Source organism: Cydia amplana, chromosome 22 (genome assembly GCF_948474715.1).
Source record: "Cydia amplana chromosome 22, ilCydAmpl1.1, whole genome shotgun sequence".
Lineage (NCBI taxonomy): Eukaryota > Metazoa > Arthropoda > Insecta > Lepidoptera > Tortricidae > Cydia > Cydia amplana.
In genome coordinates, this window is record NC_086090.1 from 11,929,648 (window position 1) to 11,947,722 (window position 18,075).

Here is an 18,075-nt window from a genome sequence, read left to right on the forward strand (position 1 = left end):
CGTCAACTTAGGGTAAGAAGGAAATGTTCTCGGAAATATTGATTTTCAATATATTGTGGTTAGGCTTTTTGAACGTAGATATTTTGAGCACTAGACATATTGAATTTCAAAGTATTGTCCTTAGGTACTTATTGTGTACAAAGGAATATTGATTTTCGAAAATGAGATCGTTCGATTTAAAGTGTATTAGGACATGCGTCTTTAGGAATTTCGTACATTAGACATTTTGATTTTCGATGTTCTGTTTTAGGAATTTCGTACTTAGGAAATGTGATTTTAGAAATTATGCTATACATATAACCCCTGTTTTCTATCCTCAGCTGTTTGAAACGTATTTTTTCGTAACCGCTACCTTACTTCTGGGTTTCACGTAGTTTACGTGAGCGTAATGAGTGATGTGTGTCGCCAAAGTCAACGTTTAAAAATTATGTTAACTCTGATATATAATTATTGAGAATCAGAAAAGTTACGTCCTAAGTATGTGGTGGCCTGCCCTGAACCTGGAGCATTTCAAAAGCACGTAACGGCTGCTTTCGAGCCTATAATTTATTTTTATTGATGCTGTACATTGCAGAAATGAAATCAGTGGATAGTTTAAATGATATTAATCAATTAGGGTCGAACATAAAAGTCGGCTGCATTTGAACGGCTCTAGGCTTAGGGCACAGGCAACCGATTTTTTTCCTTCACGGGATCATTACTACCTTCCAATGGGATACTATCCTCTCGAAACTCATAAGTTTCATCATGATACTCGGTGAAGTTTATACCTGATTAGTTGGGTTGGGTAATAGCCATCGTAACTTGTAGCAAAGACATGTAACATGTACGAGAATAGATAGTATACGAACTTCGTATACTATCTATTCTCTTTGCTTGTAGCTAAATAATATTATGTCTGATATTCTCAAAGTGTTCAGTGTTACCCTCTGTGTATTGCGTAAGTGGAACTATAATTTACAATACGTCGCTATTTATTATTACTCTATCTTTCTTACGATAGCATGTGTGATAATAATAGTAGGCGTCGATTGCATGAGGACGATGATAACTGCATACGCCTAATATGTATCTAATACAACTGCTCGTAATTGAACGGTTTATATGAATTCTAAATTTGGTTTATTTGGTATTTTCTTTGAAAAAATCCTGCGTACGTCTAGCCAACGAAACTCCTTGCAAAGGGCTCCATAGACCTTGTAACAAATCGCATACAATTTTCGATGCTAAGTGCCGCAAGCCGCAATGTATCGAAAGTTGCATGCGATATTTAACTGTAACGGTCAAGGAATTTAATGTATTGACAAGTTGTCACAGTGACAACAGTATGAATGATGTGAGGTTTCTGTATCTATAGTGACTTTCACATTGATTGTCACGCTGACAATAAGTACGAAATGGTTGAAAGTAATTTATTTGACTGTACATTAAATTACATTATAAGAAAAACCTCGTGAACGAGTTGAACGAGTGCGAAATTTGTTTTGAGTAGCCAGCCTACGTGACAGTCGTGCACTTTAAACGCTGTGACGTGCGTTCGCGGAATCAAACACGATCGGAATGTCCACAGAAGTATGCCTACACGGGCATTCTGAATTTCTAATACGATGAAAAAGAATATTAACTACAGACACGAGGTTCTAAATAAAGCACTTTAGAGCGGTTTCGCACTACGTCCGATCCGAATCCGATCCGAACCCGTGAAAATATGGGTCTAACTCGGACCGAATTCGGATATTCGCAGTGCGCGAGCGTTCATACAAATAATACTAAGGCTACTTCGGTCCATCAAAAATCTTCTCTGGAATGGAGATTCTAGAATGACGGAAAGAAATCGGATGACGGATATCGGATGTAGTGCGTAACTTACCATAGAAATAGTTCTACGGCTACAACGGACCATATTTTCACGGGTTCGGATCGGACGTAGAGCGAAACCGCTCTAGTGGTAAACTACTTAGGTACACTATTATCATATCTTTGTAGGTATACACAACATTTTGCTGTGTCTACCTGTGTATCATCTCTCCACCGTAGAATACTTAAATATTATCCACAGCTAAAACCTAACCACATTAGCACAGTATTAACTCAGCAGGGCGCGCCAAATCCCCCTCCCTCTACTATAACCACTCCCCCCCTTCAGCCGCGTGTCAAGGTCGCCGCGCCCGCGCAGCCTCCGCGCCGACGCTTCATCTCATCTCTGTCTAATGTTAGCATCGTGCAGGTAAGATTACTCATCAAGTCATAACTGATCAATACTTTAGTTAGAATATTTTGTTTTTGCTAAGGATTCGTCACACAGGCGCGTTTTCCGGGCGGGACGTGAGCGGGGCGCGCCGCTTTTACATATAAAACGCTCACGCCCCGTTCACGCCGCGCCTGGAAAACGCGCCTGTGTGACGAAGCCTTTAAACTTGTGTGTACAGTCAGCAGCAGAAGTTGCTAAGCGGGCGAGGTGTTCAAAATTACCTTGACACGCTCTTATTCTCTTAACAATAAAGTCGCGTCAAGATCATTTTGAACATCTCGCCCGCTTAGCAACTTCTGCTGCTGACTGTACAACAAACATCTTACAAATCTTTCTACACGCTGCAAGAGTTTTTTTGATGAGGTATTCATTTCCGGACAATACCTACTTATTTACATTCTGGGCTGACTGCTGACTAATAGCAGGCGTGTCTCACTCCGCGATTTCGTCGCTTTGCTACAGGTAGCTAAAAGTACATCCGTTCGGCCCCAATTTTGGGGAAAGCCATAAGCCGCGCGTGGCGCTGTCGCCACCTAGCGGCCATATCTGTGCTGATCGTAACAGGCGCGTTTTGTTAGAGAGTGAGTCTTCTGTACCTAGTACTATTATTTATTCTGTGCTAATAGTGGCTATAGCCAAAATAGGTATCTTAGGTATACTGTGCTGTCAAAATCATGAGCAGAGTGGTTCTATCAGTTCTAACCTGACAAAGTGTGGTGATGCTACATCAAACTCCTACGAAATATGACGTTTGTAGTGCCACTTCCACACTTTCTTGTTGCACAGTGGGTCTTTGAAAGTTACCATTCCCTGTTTCAAGTTCGCGATCCCGTTGATGTCTTGTGTTCCAGAAAACCGAGTTCCGATTGAGTCAAACATTTACTATTAAACATTGACTCACAGTTTGGTTTAGCTCGTTTATTTTACTGGTAACATTAGTATATTAATCGTAATGATGTATTGCGAAACATTGTTAATTATATCTACAAGGAAAAGTCCATTTATGCGTCGATTGTATATAGGCAGTGATAATGTTTGCTTACAAACCATACTAAGCGCTTCGCTAGTTAGCAAATTACATAATATTATGAGGCCAATTCACTCACATTGTGACATCAAAATGATATCTAAATGCAGTCGCGCGTGCATTACAAGTAAGTTTGAATTAGGGTTTGCACGACGGATCCGAAATGTATGGGAATATCCGCGGATCCGGATAATTTAATACATTTCGGATCCGGATTGCAAACCCTAGTTTGAATTGACCCTAATGTCCGATTCCTGATTATAAGGTAGTTCTTATCAAGCCTAGTAGGTGATCCTATTCGCTTATACTCATAAATAAAATAATGTTCCATTAAGTATTGTTTGGAGCCTTATAAAAATATCATTATTTTTTAATTTCATGCCAGCTAAATTGCTAATTTTGGACCTTAATTATACAATACCACTCATGAACAAAATGTTAACAGCTGTGGCTGTAAGTAGAGTATAATTTCCAGTGGTTTCTTATGGATGGGAAGGTAAATGAAGGGCCGATTGACTCGCTATTGTCACCCAATGGTGACAATGCACTCGACCCTTCTTCCTCGCGTTGTCCCGGCATTTTGCCACGGCTCATGGAAGCCTGGGGTCCGCTTGGCAACTAATCCCAGGAATTGGCGTGGGCACTAGTTTTTACTGTAATGTAATGAAGGGCCGCTTGACTCGCTATTGGCACCATTGTCATCACTCGACCCATTCGACGGAAAACCGCAAGGACGAACGATTATTAGTCATTATCGTACCTACTCAATTGTACCTATTGACTATTGGCCAGTTTGCTCTAACCTCTAGCTGCCCAGAGTCCTATAAAAAGGTCTCCTGTTCCATTCTAATTTGAACTTTGTGTTGACAAAATAAAATTTCATTTTGCTTGGCAAGGTTTGACGTATGGGCGGCTAGAGGCTAAACTAAGTTTTTGTATCCTAGGTACGATTTGCTAAATTACTACCTGATCTGATCCTCCTGTTTTTATACCATTTTTGCACTACGGGGTGATGGCAGTTGACCCAAAAAGACGGTTGACAAATATTTTTTTGGAAAAAGATTACTTGCACATGTTTTAAGGTTTAAACGGTGGTAAACACACATCTAGGGAAAATATAAAGGAAAGATATTTGGTAGATTTCTACAACACACTACACTACTTAACTGGCAAATAAAAATGCTACATTGCTACCACACAATTTTTGACTAGGTATTAATATATTAACCACATCGCTATCTAAGAATTCTTAAACCTTAACAAAAAAACAATTCCGAAATATTTTCTAATATAAAGTTTATCGATAAAGGTGCTTGAATTTTATGATCGAACGTCAAAGGGGCGTATTCAGAAACCTTGAATTATATACTAATTTTAATATCAACATGTCATTTTCAGTTGCGCGTTGCGCCAGCAGTTCAGTATTTGTACATGCGCGACAGAGATAGATCTGATATTGAAATTAAATTGTTATCAGAGGGTAACATGCCCGTACATCACCCACTCGTTTCAGCCAAGGTATTTGAGGTTTTTTGTAGTGGGCCGATTAGATTTATTAGGGAGGCGGGCGATGTCACGGCATTTTACCTGTTTGTGATGAACAGGGCCCTCGGAGGCTCGGGTCAAATCGGGTCTCTTGCGCAACATAGCGTGCAATCAGTGACCGCCGATTATCTACCTGTTTGATTAATTCACGTTATCGCAACATTCCGACACCGATACCGGCAAACAAACGAATCCGGCGCTTTCACTTTACCCAATATACCAATAAAACCTCCACATACTTCACAACTGTTATATTTATTCAACAATAAATTGCACTTAAATAAATTATATTAACTACACATTTAGGTAATCAAGTCAAAATCCAATCAATGCACCGCATCATATAAAATAAGTGCAACAAAATGTTGCACCGGCACTTTACAGGAATTATACTAGAGGCTATGTATGTACATGCAACCTTATCATGACCATGGCAATTTGTGGGGGCGAGCTGGCAACGTCGCGCGGCGATGACACCATTATGCGCTCACAGCTTTTTCACGAGGTCGAATTTGTCCTTTAAATCCATTGGCACTTTTTTGGGGTCGAACTTTTTTTTGTTGGCGAGGTGGGCGCGCATCTCCGCGGCTGTCATTTGCAGGTTCAGGGGCACGGGCGCGCTGTCCGCGGGGGTGGGGGAGGGGGTGTTGGCCGCGGGGGCGGTCGGGGGCGCGTCCAGGTCTGGCAGCGAGTCCCCCGGAGCGGGGGCGGCCACCAGGAGCTCGGCGTCGTCGGACCGCTCCTTGATGCGCTGCACGACCTGCTTGTGGCTCTCGCCGGCGATGCTGTTTCCATTAACTTCAAGGATCCTGTCGCCGCGCTTCAGGCCCGCCGTCTCCGCCGGGGATCCTTCGTCGACCTTGCCGATGTACTGGCCAGGTTTCCCCTTTTCAGCGTGTAGGTTGAATCCGTAGCCGTCGAAGTCGGGGACTTTCCGCACGTGGCAGAGCCGGGGCTCCGGCTGAGCAGCGCCGTTGGCGGCCATGTTCGCGTGCAGGCTGGCGCGCGCGCTGGGGGCGACTGGCGCGGGCGGGGCTCCGGCGCGGCGGGGCGCGGGCCGCGCGGCGCGGGCGCGGCTCAGTCCAGTCCCCGCGTCGGATCCGCACGCAGCCCGCGAGTGTTTATTTGACAGTGACAGTGATTCGTGGCAAGCCTTTTGGAAACTACATATTACCAACCATGTAAGTGGCTCCCTATGTGTTTCTCAGGTCTGAAACTGTAGTTTGTTGAAAGCGGTGAAGTGGCCGGTGGCCTGCATACCTGAGATGCGGGGTCGTTGCCCCGGGTCGCAGGTAGTGTAATGAATGGAACGTTACACTTCGCACGGCTGTAGGATGCGACCTGCACACCTGACCCCCGGATGTCAACATGTCTAATAAGAAAACATACCTACATAAGTACCTAATACTTACCTATCCTTAATATTGTGATAAGGCTTATAATCTTCAATTAACAGCGTGTGACACATAATAAGGTGTGTAGAAAACACAAGATTTCACAAAAGTGATTTTGATTAAGGCAGCACCTGAAACATAGCAGTACATATGGTGTGATTTTCATTCTTCATTGCTACGCTTCGCTAACTCAAGACACAAAACATGATGTTTTCAGGCAGAAGATACCAAAAATAACTCCTCATTGCGCCTACCTGACCAATAAAATCTATGAAAACAACAGTTTAGTGGTCACATTCCACAGTATTACTCCGGGAGCCCGGAAGCCTTGTTCCGTCCACACTGATAGTTTATAGCCCTTATTGCTAAGACGTTAAGGTGTATGAACGGTCAATGTTGCCAGTTCATCAGCATGCGCGGCGCGGCGCGGGCGCACGCCTCCCCCCCACTTCCACATGGGAAAACATTACCTGTGCTGTGAACTGCGCTTAGCAACTTATAAGAAAGATATGTAATCTGCAGATCATGAAGAAATAATTGGGCAAAGAATCTTAAAGAAGTAACGGATATTAAAAGGTTGGCCTTAATGATCATTGGCCCTGACTTTGAAACATACCTACAGCATAAAATGTAATAAATATTATGGGACGCACTGACAGCCAGGCGCGTGTTGTGGATACTAAACACACCCGACATTCTATTTAGATATGTTCCAAAATCATACCATCCACCTATCTGTATCTGTCAATCAGTAGAGGTCAGCAAGGTGTACCGGAAGCTTACGACTTGAGGTTGACAGTTATCCACTGTTGACTTGCCGTTTGACTGCTTAGCTGTTTAGGTAAGATACAAATATGACAGTTTGGCTGACCAATATATTACCCAATTTTCTGGTGTGAAGAGGTATTGAGCAGGGTAAGACAGAAAGATGTCTGTTAACAATGACAGCGGCAAGATAAGGCACCTGATACGATGGCTTCCTTTTCAATATTTTGGAGTATCTACAACAGTCAAAGTAAAGCCAACACGTACCTACGAGAAGTGCAAAAAAAAATCTGTCACAAGTCAAGAGACTGAAGAATAGAGAAGAAAGATTATTCCACCGATAAGACCACAGTATGATGATGATGATGACAACACATGTATTAAAACCACCAGTCTACCCTACGACATAGTTATATTAGCTATGTTAATCACTAGACGCCGTGACTATAGGGTTCGGATCCGAAATGTATGAAATCATCCAGATTTGGATTCGGATCCGCGGATATTCCCATACATTTCGGATCCGTTGTGCCAACCCTAGCTGTGACCAAGGCGTACCGGGAGCTGGCAGGAAGCTTACGAGTAGCGGTCGACAGTTAGCTTTTGGCTTACAGTTTGACTGCTAATTTAAGTAGATGAGGAACCCGCTAATTTAAGAAATAAGGGCACAAGATAATCAAGATATAGGAAATACTTAAGTATTCATCTGAATATTTAATAATTAATAGTTTAAAAAATATTCATGATCAAATATTGTAACAAAGTAGGACCGGTTTACGGCACCACCGCACCAGCATACCACTTAGGTATTCAAGCCATGCATAGTCGCAGTTTCTAATATCACCATAAGGCACTTCTTCACTCTACATGACATATAACTATAGCATGACTTCACACACATACACAAACCTAAGCAAAATATTCGAAAGAATCTCTCTCTCATGTTACACATTAACTTCTCTTTTCGGTGCCCACAATTAATCTGAATGTCTGTGATTTAGAAATGATGTCAGTCATTAACATAGACTAGGAATCCTCTAGACGGAGTTTAGAGCAATTATTTATGAAACCGATGCTGCCAAAAATACGGGGGTGCGGGGGGACGAGGTGAGCGAATCCCGTGCCGTGATTGACACGGACGTTCAAAGACACGGACCAATCACGGCACGGGATTGACTCGAAGATGGAGTAAAACTACCGTATATAGTGGCAGAGGGGGTAGCGTTACTATGCTCAGTCTAGAGGATGTCTTGTCTGTGGTCATTAACTATACATATACACAGTAATCAAAGCCCATAGACGTCTGAATTTATTAAATAAATGAACATGAATAATAGACATTCAAACGAAATGGGATGATGACTATTCAATTAAATTTCAATTAAATATTGTATGCCAAAAATGCCTTACATCATTTTGGAAAAGGGCTGATACTTTTCAAACTGCTAGATAGAACCACCGCAAGAAATCGCTTTCACGTCAAAAAATCCGCATCAGAATCGGCCCATCCGTTGGAGAGCTACGATGCCACAGACAGACAGACATGGCGTCAAACATATAACACCCCTCTTTTTGCGTCGGGGTTAAAATTCGGTTGCTATTCGGAAGAAACTATTGCCATTGCCACACATTTGAATTTATTAGTATCTACACACAACACACATACATACATGCATGGATGCATCAGATGCAATCATAACTCCGATAAGGATGCAGCGATGCGTGGTGGGGGGGGGGGGGAGGGTTACGCAAGAGTGACGTTAAGCATGACATTTCACTAGCTAGTTTCATAATCAAGCAAGGTGTAGAATAAAATAATGTAACATATAGTTTGTCAAAGACTGTCTCATTTCAAACTGTTAGACCTTCCCGGTTTATATATCGAAAATGCAAAATGGATGCATTTTCTATGGCATAAGAATTGTCATACCTAAGAAGCTACAACCTCAAATATTAGCAGAGCTTCATACGGCTCATACAGGCATTGTTAAAATGAAAGCTTTAGCCAGAAGCTATATTTGGTGGAAACATATTGATACGGACATTGAAAATACGGTTAAGAAGTGCAAAGTATGTTGTTTGATGCAGAAAAATCCTACCAAAGTACCAGTACATACCTGGGAATATCCGAAAGAGCCATGGAGTCGAGTACACATAGACTATGCCGGACCGTTTATGAATCATTATTTTCTTATTGTTGTGGATGCGTATACAAAGTGGTTAGAAGTAACACCAACAAATTCAATTACATCAACAGCAACAATAAATATTCTTAAAAAGCTATATACTACATTTGGCCTACCAATTACGCAAGTTTCAGACAACGGCAGACAGTTCCGGTCAGAAGAAATGCAAAGATTTCTCAAATCAAATGGAATCCAGGCTAAATTTACTGCTCCTTTTCATCCTTCTACGAATGGCCAAGCAGAAAGATACGTACAGACAGTAAAACGAAAGCTGAAGGCAATGGCAAATGAAGAGGGTACATTACAAGACAAACTACACAGATTTCTTATGATGTACAGAAAGACACCAAACAGCGCTACGGGTTTGAGCCCTGCAGAAATGATGTTTAAAAGATTGTATAGAACTAGAATAGACTTAGTCAAGAGAGTACCAGAGATAAGAATGAAAAATGATAATGATAACAAGATTGTAAATAAAGAATTCAGAAGAGGTGATACTGTTCAAATAAGAATGTACGACGACAACAAGTGGAAATTCGGAACAGTTACAGAAAGAAAAGGGAAGCTCCACTACGAGGTGGAAGTAGAAGGAAAATTACACCAGAGACATACAGATCAAATTAAAAAGACTTCATACAGCGGGAATGTTCCATACGTCTACTTACCCAGGCCAAGTTCGCCGACAAACATAGCTACACCAGATCAACCGGATGTAGAAACAACTGGACCTCCTGAATGTGTTAATGATGCGCAGAATGTACCTAGCCCAAGTACAAGGCAAAGTGGTGTGTCTGATTTAGGAACCTTACCTCTACCTATGGACGTACAACCAGAACCTCAAACCCTAGATAAAGCACAGGCAACTACCATGCCAGAGACGGTTGAGAACTCTACAGAGCCCGTGCTACGCCGGAGTACAAGAAATAGAAAAGCACCAACACGTCTCAATCTCTAACCTGACCTTGAATTCATTAACGAGGGAGAGTGTTAGACCTTCCCGGTTTATATATCGATGACTAAGAAGACTGTCATATTTGAGTTCACATGACTTATTGATTTAGCTATCAAATAAAGCAAGCATAAATTCCTATACTATTATTTAATATAATTAATAGATATACAACACAAACAAAGACAGAGAATCATACAATCTTTGTCTTACACTAGTATTTACTAGCACCCAAAGGAAAAGGATGAGTATAGTTTTATTTGTTCTTATTTACTGACAAATTGGTTTGACCAACTATATTATTTGAATCAGTCATAAAGTTGCGATTTTTAAAGTCCGAATAGGTGTCGCTCCTGCGCCCGCGCAGTCTTCGATCATTTAACCCTTTGACCGCCGCCGTGGCTGAGCGAGTTAAATACGTGTGCCTGCAAAAACTACATATTCAATAGAAACCTCGTAGGACTCGAAACGAAACGTATAACAAATCAATTCATGAGCCGTGAAATTATTTAATTAGAAGACGCGTGAATCAGGCGCGGATCCAGCCCTCAAAAAAGGTTGTGGTCACAGGAACCCAAAAATCTTCAAGTACGAGTCAGAGTACGAGGTGTCGTACTCGCTCATGAACAATCATGACTCTTGAACGACCATCCCGATCTCAATAGACCGTGATGACGTCACAAGTCTTTTAGGGGGGTACCTTATGATTCTCCGAGCAATTTTTCGCAGATTATCGATTCACAGACGACATTTTCTAGTTTTGGTTCACATACCGTTCGATTCGCTTATCTATCTAATACCTTTAAACGAGCAATTCTTGCTCGTTTAAAGGTATTAGATACGGCTCTAACGATTTCGATGAAATTTGGTATATAGGGGTTTTCGGGGGCGAAAAATCGATCTAGCTAGGTCTTATCTCTGGGAAAACGCGCATTTCCGAGTTATTATATGTTTTCCGAGCGAAGCTCGGTCACCCAGATATTTGTGTTAATTAGCAGAACAATTATTGTAAGGATTTCATTTGGCAGAGTAATCTTCTCGTTTAAGGAACTTTTAGTCGTGATTTTTTTCCCGTTTCTTGCGTAATGGTACAGAACCCTTCGTGCGCGAGTGCGACTCGCACTTGGCCCGTTTTTTTAAAGATTTCGTTAAGTAGATAGTCTAGTCGACGAGTTCGGGGTGGTGGAAAGTAGAGATACTGCTCCTAGAGATACGTGTGATGCCTCATTGAATTCAGAATAATGTCTAGAAATTTCTAACAGTAGTACATGCATTGACATGTTTAAAATACACCATACCTACACCATTATTTTTTTCCAAATTTTTTAATGAATATTTAATAACTTTAAAACATTTTACCTTTTCACGCCAATTAGTTTATGAGATATGTACTGGCCAAAAACGAAATACCATACCTATGTATTTTTTAATGTTAATAATTATAACTTTAGCAATTTTTGATGTGCGCTCCGAATACATTTTCTAGACATTATTCCGAATCGAATCAGGTATCACAGTGGGTATCACACGTATTTTTGGGTGCGGTATCTCTATTTTTCATCATTTTGAGCTTGTAGACTAGACTACTAAAAGTACTAAAGTTACAGGTAAATTAGTGATTTAGCAATTGCGTTACTTACAACATTGATTCATTGATGCATAGATAACACTTTTTATACATAGATAAATATAAAAATAAATGCAACGCAACAACGCGGGAAAAAACTCCTAAATACACCAGTAAATTAAAAGCTGGCATTATTAATTTAGGAAATTGTACTAATATTTGTGAATGTTTAAGATTTATAAGACCCCATAAGCTAAAAATAATTGCCCCTGTTAGTAAATAATCTTTATGCTTGCAAATAATTAGGACTCTGTGTCAGCTGATATTAAATTACGAGAATTTCTAATTCATAGGTACCAGACTACCAGTTGATCACACTACCTACTGTGTTTCAACACTTTCAACCAATGGTTACTCGGGTAATCGTGACAGTTATAATTAGGTACTTATTATAGGTACCAAACGATCAGTCTAGTAAAGTTAACTCGCATATCAATAGGTTAATTCGCAATGAAATTCTGCGAAAGGTTCCTCTGCCAAAGCGTCTGTAAAAAAATCGGCTAGTCAGGGAATCGATAGGACATACTATTTAGGGTTGTGGGCATGCCCACCGTGCCCACAACGGTGGATCCGCGCCTGGCGTGAATTAATTATTAATATTATTATGTATCTTCAAAAGCAACGAATTTCATAAATGAAGCGAGTGTATATTTATAATAAGAGCGTTTTCACGCTGTCCGATCCGATAACGGATGTCGGATGACAGCGAGCTGAAAGTTGACACTTTCCGCCCGGAAGGTAGAAAATCAATTATTGCTTTTCTTTTTGAGTAAACTATTAGCGAGCGGTATTAAGATTTTTAAATCTGTAAGGATTCGATATTGATATGTTATAGCTTGAGCACTGATTAGTGCCCGCAAAATACACAGCGAGTCGTGTCATCGTCGTGTAGGTTATCAAATCTTTAACAAATCGAGACATCTGAATACCACTATATGTATAACTTTCTTTGCCCCTGGTGCAGATGCGTCCCTATAGAACCAAATGCATGGAAGTTGAATTGCCTTTACAAAGCGATGAATCAACGCACGTGGGTTTTTAAGAAGCATTGTTATTAGTTATTGCAATTTGAATGAGCTTCTTATGTAGGTAATTAATTATAGACAATAAGTCATAAAACCTTCTACTTACTTACGAAGTTAATAAAAGCTTATACGTAATACAAATAATTATATGTCTGTGATCTGTTCAGCCGACACATCTGTTAGTTGTGTTACAAGCATTAGCCACACGTGTGTGTGGACAGATTTTTTGTAGACCCAGCACCACATAAAGCCTTATATTAGCTAATATCCACCATAAATCGACCGGTATGCATTGCAAGGCAGACAGTTCTGACGAATACATCGGTGTGAAAGTATTTCCCTAAAGAAGAGACGCTTTCCACATAGATTTTCTTATGGCTTCTCTACACGATGGGCCAACGCCGGCCACTCCAAGGGGCGCAGCCATGCGGTAGAATGAGATAGCAATATCTGCACTTGCTCCCTCTAACGCATAAATGCGTCCCTTGGAGTGGTCGGCGTTGGCTCACCGTGTAGAGGAGCCATTACATTGAGCCGCCTGTTGCTAAAACTTCTATTGCGCGCCCATAATCATATTGCTGTCCCGGCCATGATGCCGGTTGTCAATGTCACTGTGCAAGCTTGACAGCAATATTAATTAGGCGCGTGTAATATAGAGATAACAAGTATAGCAACAGGCAATGTCCGAAGATCTCTGTGGAAAGCATCTCTTCTTTTAGCAATTAGCCCAGAAGCACAAATGACTTGCGACCACGACTCGTGGTTGTGACGAAAACATTCTGCCAACGCTAACGAAAGCTAATTATGATTAATATCAATACTTAATGATGGAATCGGCGTTTGTAATTGATTACTCAATCTGTCAACCCGGAATTGGATACCGGCTGGTGCTGCTCTGCTATTTACATTATTAACAACATAGATAACATATTCTTTTGTACTCTGTCTGTCTGTCTGCTAGCTTCTTCACGCTTACTCACCCATTAACCGCTGAAACCAATTAGATGAAATTTGGTTTGGCGATAATTAATAATGTTTTTATTGAGAAACGGAATTAAACTTATGTGATAGACGGACGCAGTGCTTGACTTATATTTTATTTACCAATTTTTTTATAGTTTCTGATTTCCATGCCCAAATTGGGAGATCATGCAATCTGTATACATGGTGATTTATTCAACCTGTATATATGTATGTCACCGTAAAATTGTATTAAACACTCGTCAGTTTATAATCTCGCTAGTTAAATTATTAACTGACGGTAGGGAGATTATAAACTAACCTAACCTAATCTACTACGTTAGATTATAAACTAACGGGTTCACAATCTTACGGTGTCATATATATATATGTGTACCTCTGGAACCCCTATAGTTAATATATATGTATACTGTATAGTGTGTACCTCTGACGTATTGTACCAGAATCGTGCACGTCCCGGACGTACCGATAACATTCCGAAGCAAATAATCGACGCAAACGAATCTCTGATAACAGACCCCTTATCACTCCATACTGTATATTATGATTATGACACTTGTTTACACTCCTTGATTAAATACTGGAAAATACATATTTTACTATAGTATTTCAAATAGCATTATTGCTACGGTGTACGGCTCCATACAATTTATTGCATTAAAGTACTTCACGGTACTACCAAGAAAGCGGGTGCTGCTGCCGAAGCTGACGAGACCCTCAAGAGGTCTCGTCAGATACGGGGGACTCGACGCCAATTACAACTTTGTTCCTTTCGGTGTCGAGACCCTCGGTCCGTGGGGTCCGGGAGCTCAAAATCTATTTACATATTTGGCCAAACGGCTGGTTGAGGTCACTGGGGACAAAAGAGCTGGCAGCTTCCTCGCTCAACGAATAAGCGTTGCAATTCAGCGAGGAAATGCTGCCAGTATCTTTGGTACTATGCCCCAGGGGCCCTCTTTAGATATAGATTTTTAGTTTTCCTTTTTTAAGCAGTAGTTTTAGTTTTGTAGGTAGTTTTAATTTTATTTAGGTTATTTTATTGTTACTTTATACTTATGTTGTTGTTCAATAAAGATTTATATTATTGCATTAAAGTTAGAACGCAAAATCTCGCAAATTTTTATAAGATGACATCTGTGACCGTACCCAAGCTATTTGAAAACATTGAATAAACTTTACTATCCATTACTTTATTACCTATCAATTATATACATGTTAGTAAATCTAGATATACTTATCTGTATGTATATTTTATTGTATGTACTTGTTAAATTTTCATCAAACAGTCCCTATAATTAATGATGACTACACAGGTTTAATGACAATATCATTCGTAATCGCACATTAAATAGATATACTGATTAAAAACCAGTAGCTAAGTAAATATAAGTATATGTAGGTACTTTGTCCATCACGTACTCGTATTAAATTGTTTTCTACAGTACATATGGGGCTACTTATCCGCACTAGTGCGTAAAATAGCACTTTTCGTGCGTATGTCGAAACTTTAAAGTGCCATATGTACTGTAAAACGTTGTTCGATACACGTGCGAATAGGTAATTCGCAACTCGTGTCGATTTAAAACACTCCCTTCGGTCGTGTTTTAATTTATCGCCACTCGTTTCGAATTTCCTCTTTTTCGCACTTGTATCGAAAATAACTATTCTAGTCGTGGTGGCCGAATGAACTATTCAACTCGACATCTTTTTTGATCTATCCTCCTAAGGCCCAAGGTCCTACCTATAGTATACCTATTCAGTTCGATGTAATTTAAACCATGTTCAATTGGAACAGAGTCGCTTTTGCTTTGTTTCGTTAAATTTTCAAACAACGCAAAATCAACTCTATTCCCTACATTTTAGGTTCCAATTTCAGTGGGAAATTTTGGATGTTTCGTTTGTATGGCTGGGCCTTAGGAGGCTATTACTTTGTTACAGGGTCTACAGAGGCCCTAGCCAAGATGACAAGCGTACATCGACAAAACCCAAACGAAAAGAAAAAGCGTATCGGGATGATATTAGATGCTAATACGAAAAGTCGAGTGACTATGAATGAATTAAATCTTTATTTCAGGCAACTAGTGGCCCATACATATAATACCTTAAAACTAGCATACATATTATAAAAATATAAACTAAACACTAATAAACCACATTATGATTGCGTTGCAATACGCAACACCGCAGGGTCAGGGAGCCGGCCGCGGAACCGCCGAAACTTGACACCCTTCGGCCAAAACTCCTCCTTAGTGAAGGTCGCTAGATGTTCAGTTGGACAGACATTACTAAAGTTTCGATTGAAATTTTCTATCAACAATTTCTATGCCATCTTAGGCCGCTAGATCCAAGTTCAAAAGAGAACATATCCATAGCAAAATCATACTTGACGACTGGTCTGACCTAGTGGGTAGTGATAGTGACCCTGCCTGTGAAGCCGCAGTCCTGGGTTCGAATCCCAGTAAGGGCATTTATTTGTGTGATGAGCTGATGAGCACTGATATTTGTTCCTGAGTCTTGGGTGTTTTCTATGTATTTATGTATTTGTATATTATATATATCGTTGTCGGAGTACCCACAACACAAGCCTTCTTGAGCTTACTGTGGGACTTAGTCAATCTGTGTAAGAATGTCCTATAATATTTATTTATTTATTTATATACTATGATTACAATCAGAATACGCCTCTTTACTAGGTTGGAGTCCCTCAGGATGCTGTTAGTATAGACATCAACGCGCCCCAACAACTATTTTCTACTGATATAACTAACTGATCATTAAAATGTTAATTAATGATGAACTTGTGTGTGTGTGTGTGGCAGTGTGTGTGTGCGAAGGCGGGCGACATTCCATTACAAACGACTACAAAACCGGTTTAGAAAGGTCCCTGATTATTTGTAGTTATTAGAGATTTGGAGGTGATGTTATATTGGGCTAGTTTTGTCGCAAGGTCGTCTGCGCCTGCGATGCATATAAGTATATATGTAAATATAAGAATGTGTACATAGTATTTGCGTCAGTGAATACGTGTTCTATGGTAAGGAATTTGTGTTAAGATATACCTACATAAGTAAATACGTACATATTTTATTTCACTAGCGGTTGTACTCAATGGTAATTTCTGTGTTACCACCAGTTTGGCACTGACATAAACGCCATCAGGAAGATTCAGGCATCAACTCGTCACATCAAATTTTTTTCTAACCGGTCACACCGCCAAAAGCAAAATTATTTGTTTCAATTCGTCACGTATAGAAAGTAATTAAATCACGTTCTCGATAGCGTATAATTATGTCAGTTTTGACACTGTCAGTAACTCATGGTAGGGCTCTGAAGCCTGGAGCTTAGACTCTTGCTAAGCAATGACAATACCCGACCTTATCAGTGGAATGCAGAGCATTCGCGATGTGTCACCACGCCAGTCCATTCAAAATTAAATCTTATCTCAATCCAATAAGGTCTGATATCATTCGATGTCTCACCTCTCACCTCACAGCCAGTCCATACGAAACTGAACCTTTACATCTATATATAATAGGGTCTGATATTCAGTTTATTACGTTTATCTATATGTTGCTCATATAGTAAACTATGATATGAGCTCATTGTGTGCTCGCTAAACCTTTGATTTATAGTTTTATTTTTTATTTGATTTGGTTACGAAGTTTACACCTGGCCCCTATTTCACCACGGCGACAGTGCGACAATTCGACAAATGCCACTGTTGCTGACGTCATAGGCATCCATGAGCTACGGTTACCGCTTACCATCGGGCGGGCCGTATTCCTGTTTGCCACCATCATTGTATTATTTAAAAAAACTTTATTATATCGGCAAAAAACAGATATTTCTCTTTCGAAGTTTAAGATGATGATGATGACAATTGTCACACGATTTAATAGAACTTTCGGTAATTCTTGACACGAAATGAGTTCTGTGTCGGAATTTCGTGACAATTGTCGTGTTTCTTGTGACAATTGTCATTAGCTTCGCAAAATAAGTACTTATATTTTATTGGCGATATAATGGAGTTTTTTTTAATTAATGTTGGTGGCAAACAAGCACACCGTCCATCCAATGGTAAGCGGTTACCGTAGTCTATGGAGGCCTGTGACGTCAGTAACAGTGATGTCGACAATTTTCGCACCTGTCACCGTGGTGAAATAGGGGCCTGATGGTGATGAATGATAACAGCAAACATTTAGGGTATTACACTAGTCTCAACCCGTGACTTTTTTCGTGTAGAAGTCGTCCTTAAGACTCCGTTTTTGTCAAGGAGTTAAATTCGTAAATAAATTTCTTAGAGCTCAACGATATTATTTGAAGAA

The 18,075-nt window shown here is 40.3% G+C and overlaps 2 protein-coding genes across 2 annotated transcripts in view; one reads left to right on the forward strand and one right to left on the reverse strand.

The window, feature by feature from the left end:
• Window positions 1-5,059: 5,059 nt before the first annotated feature.
• Window positions 5,060-5,861, reverse strand: LOC134658349 (Na(+)/H(+) exchange regulatory cofactor NHE-RF2). The gene has a single exon (XM_063513978.1). The coding sequence runs from the start codon at window positions 5,806-5,808 to the stop codon at window positions 5,311-5,313; it is 498 nt and encodes a 165-aa protein (XP_063370048.1). The 5' UTR covers window positions 5,809-5,861; the 3' UTR covers window positions 5,060-5,310.
• LOC134658542 (epidermal growth factor receptor kinase substrate 8-like protein 2) overlaps window positions 5,856-18,075 on the forward strand; it is a 43,488-nt gene continuing 31,268 nt past the window's right edge. Inside the window, exon 1 of the mRNA XM_063514227.1 lies at window positions 5,856-6,004. The gene's annotated coding sequence lies outside the window, so the exon portion shown is untranslated. The remainder of the gene's footprint in view (window positions 6,005-18,075) is intronic.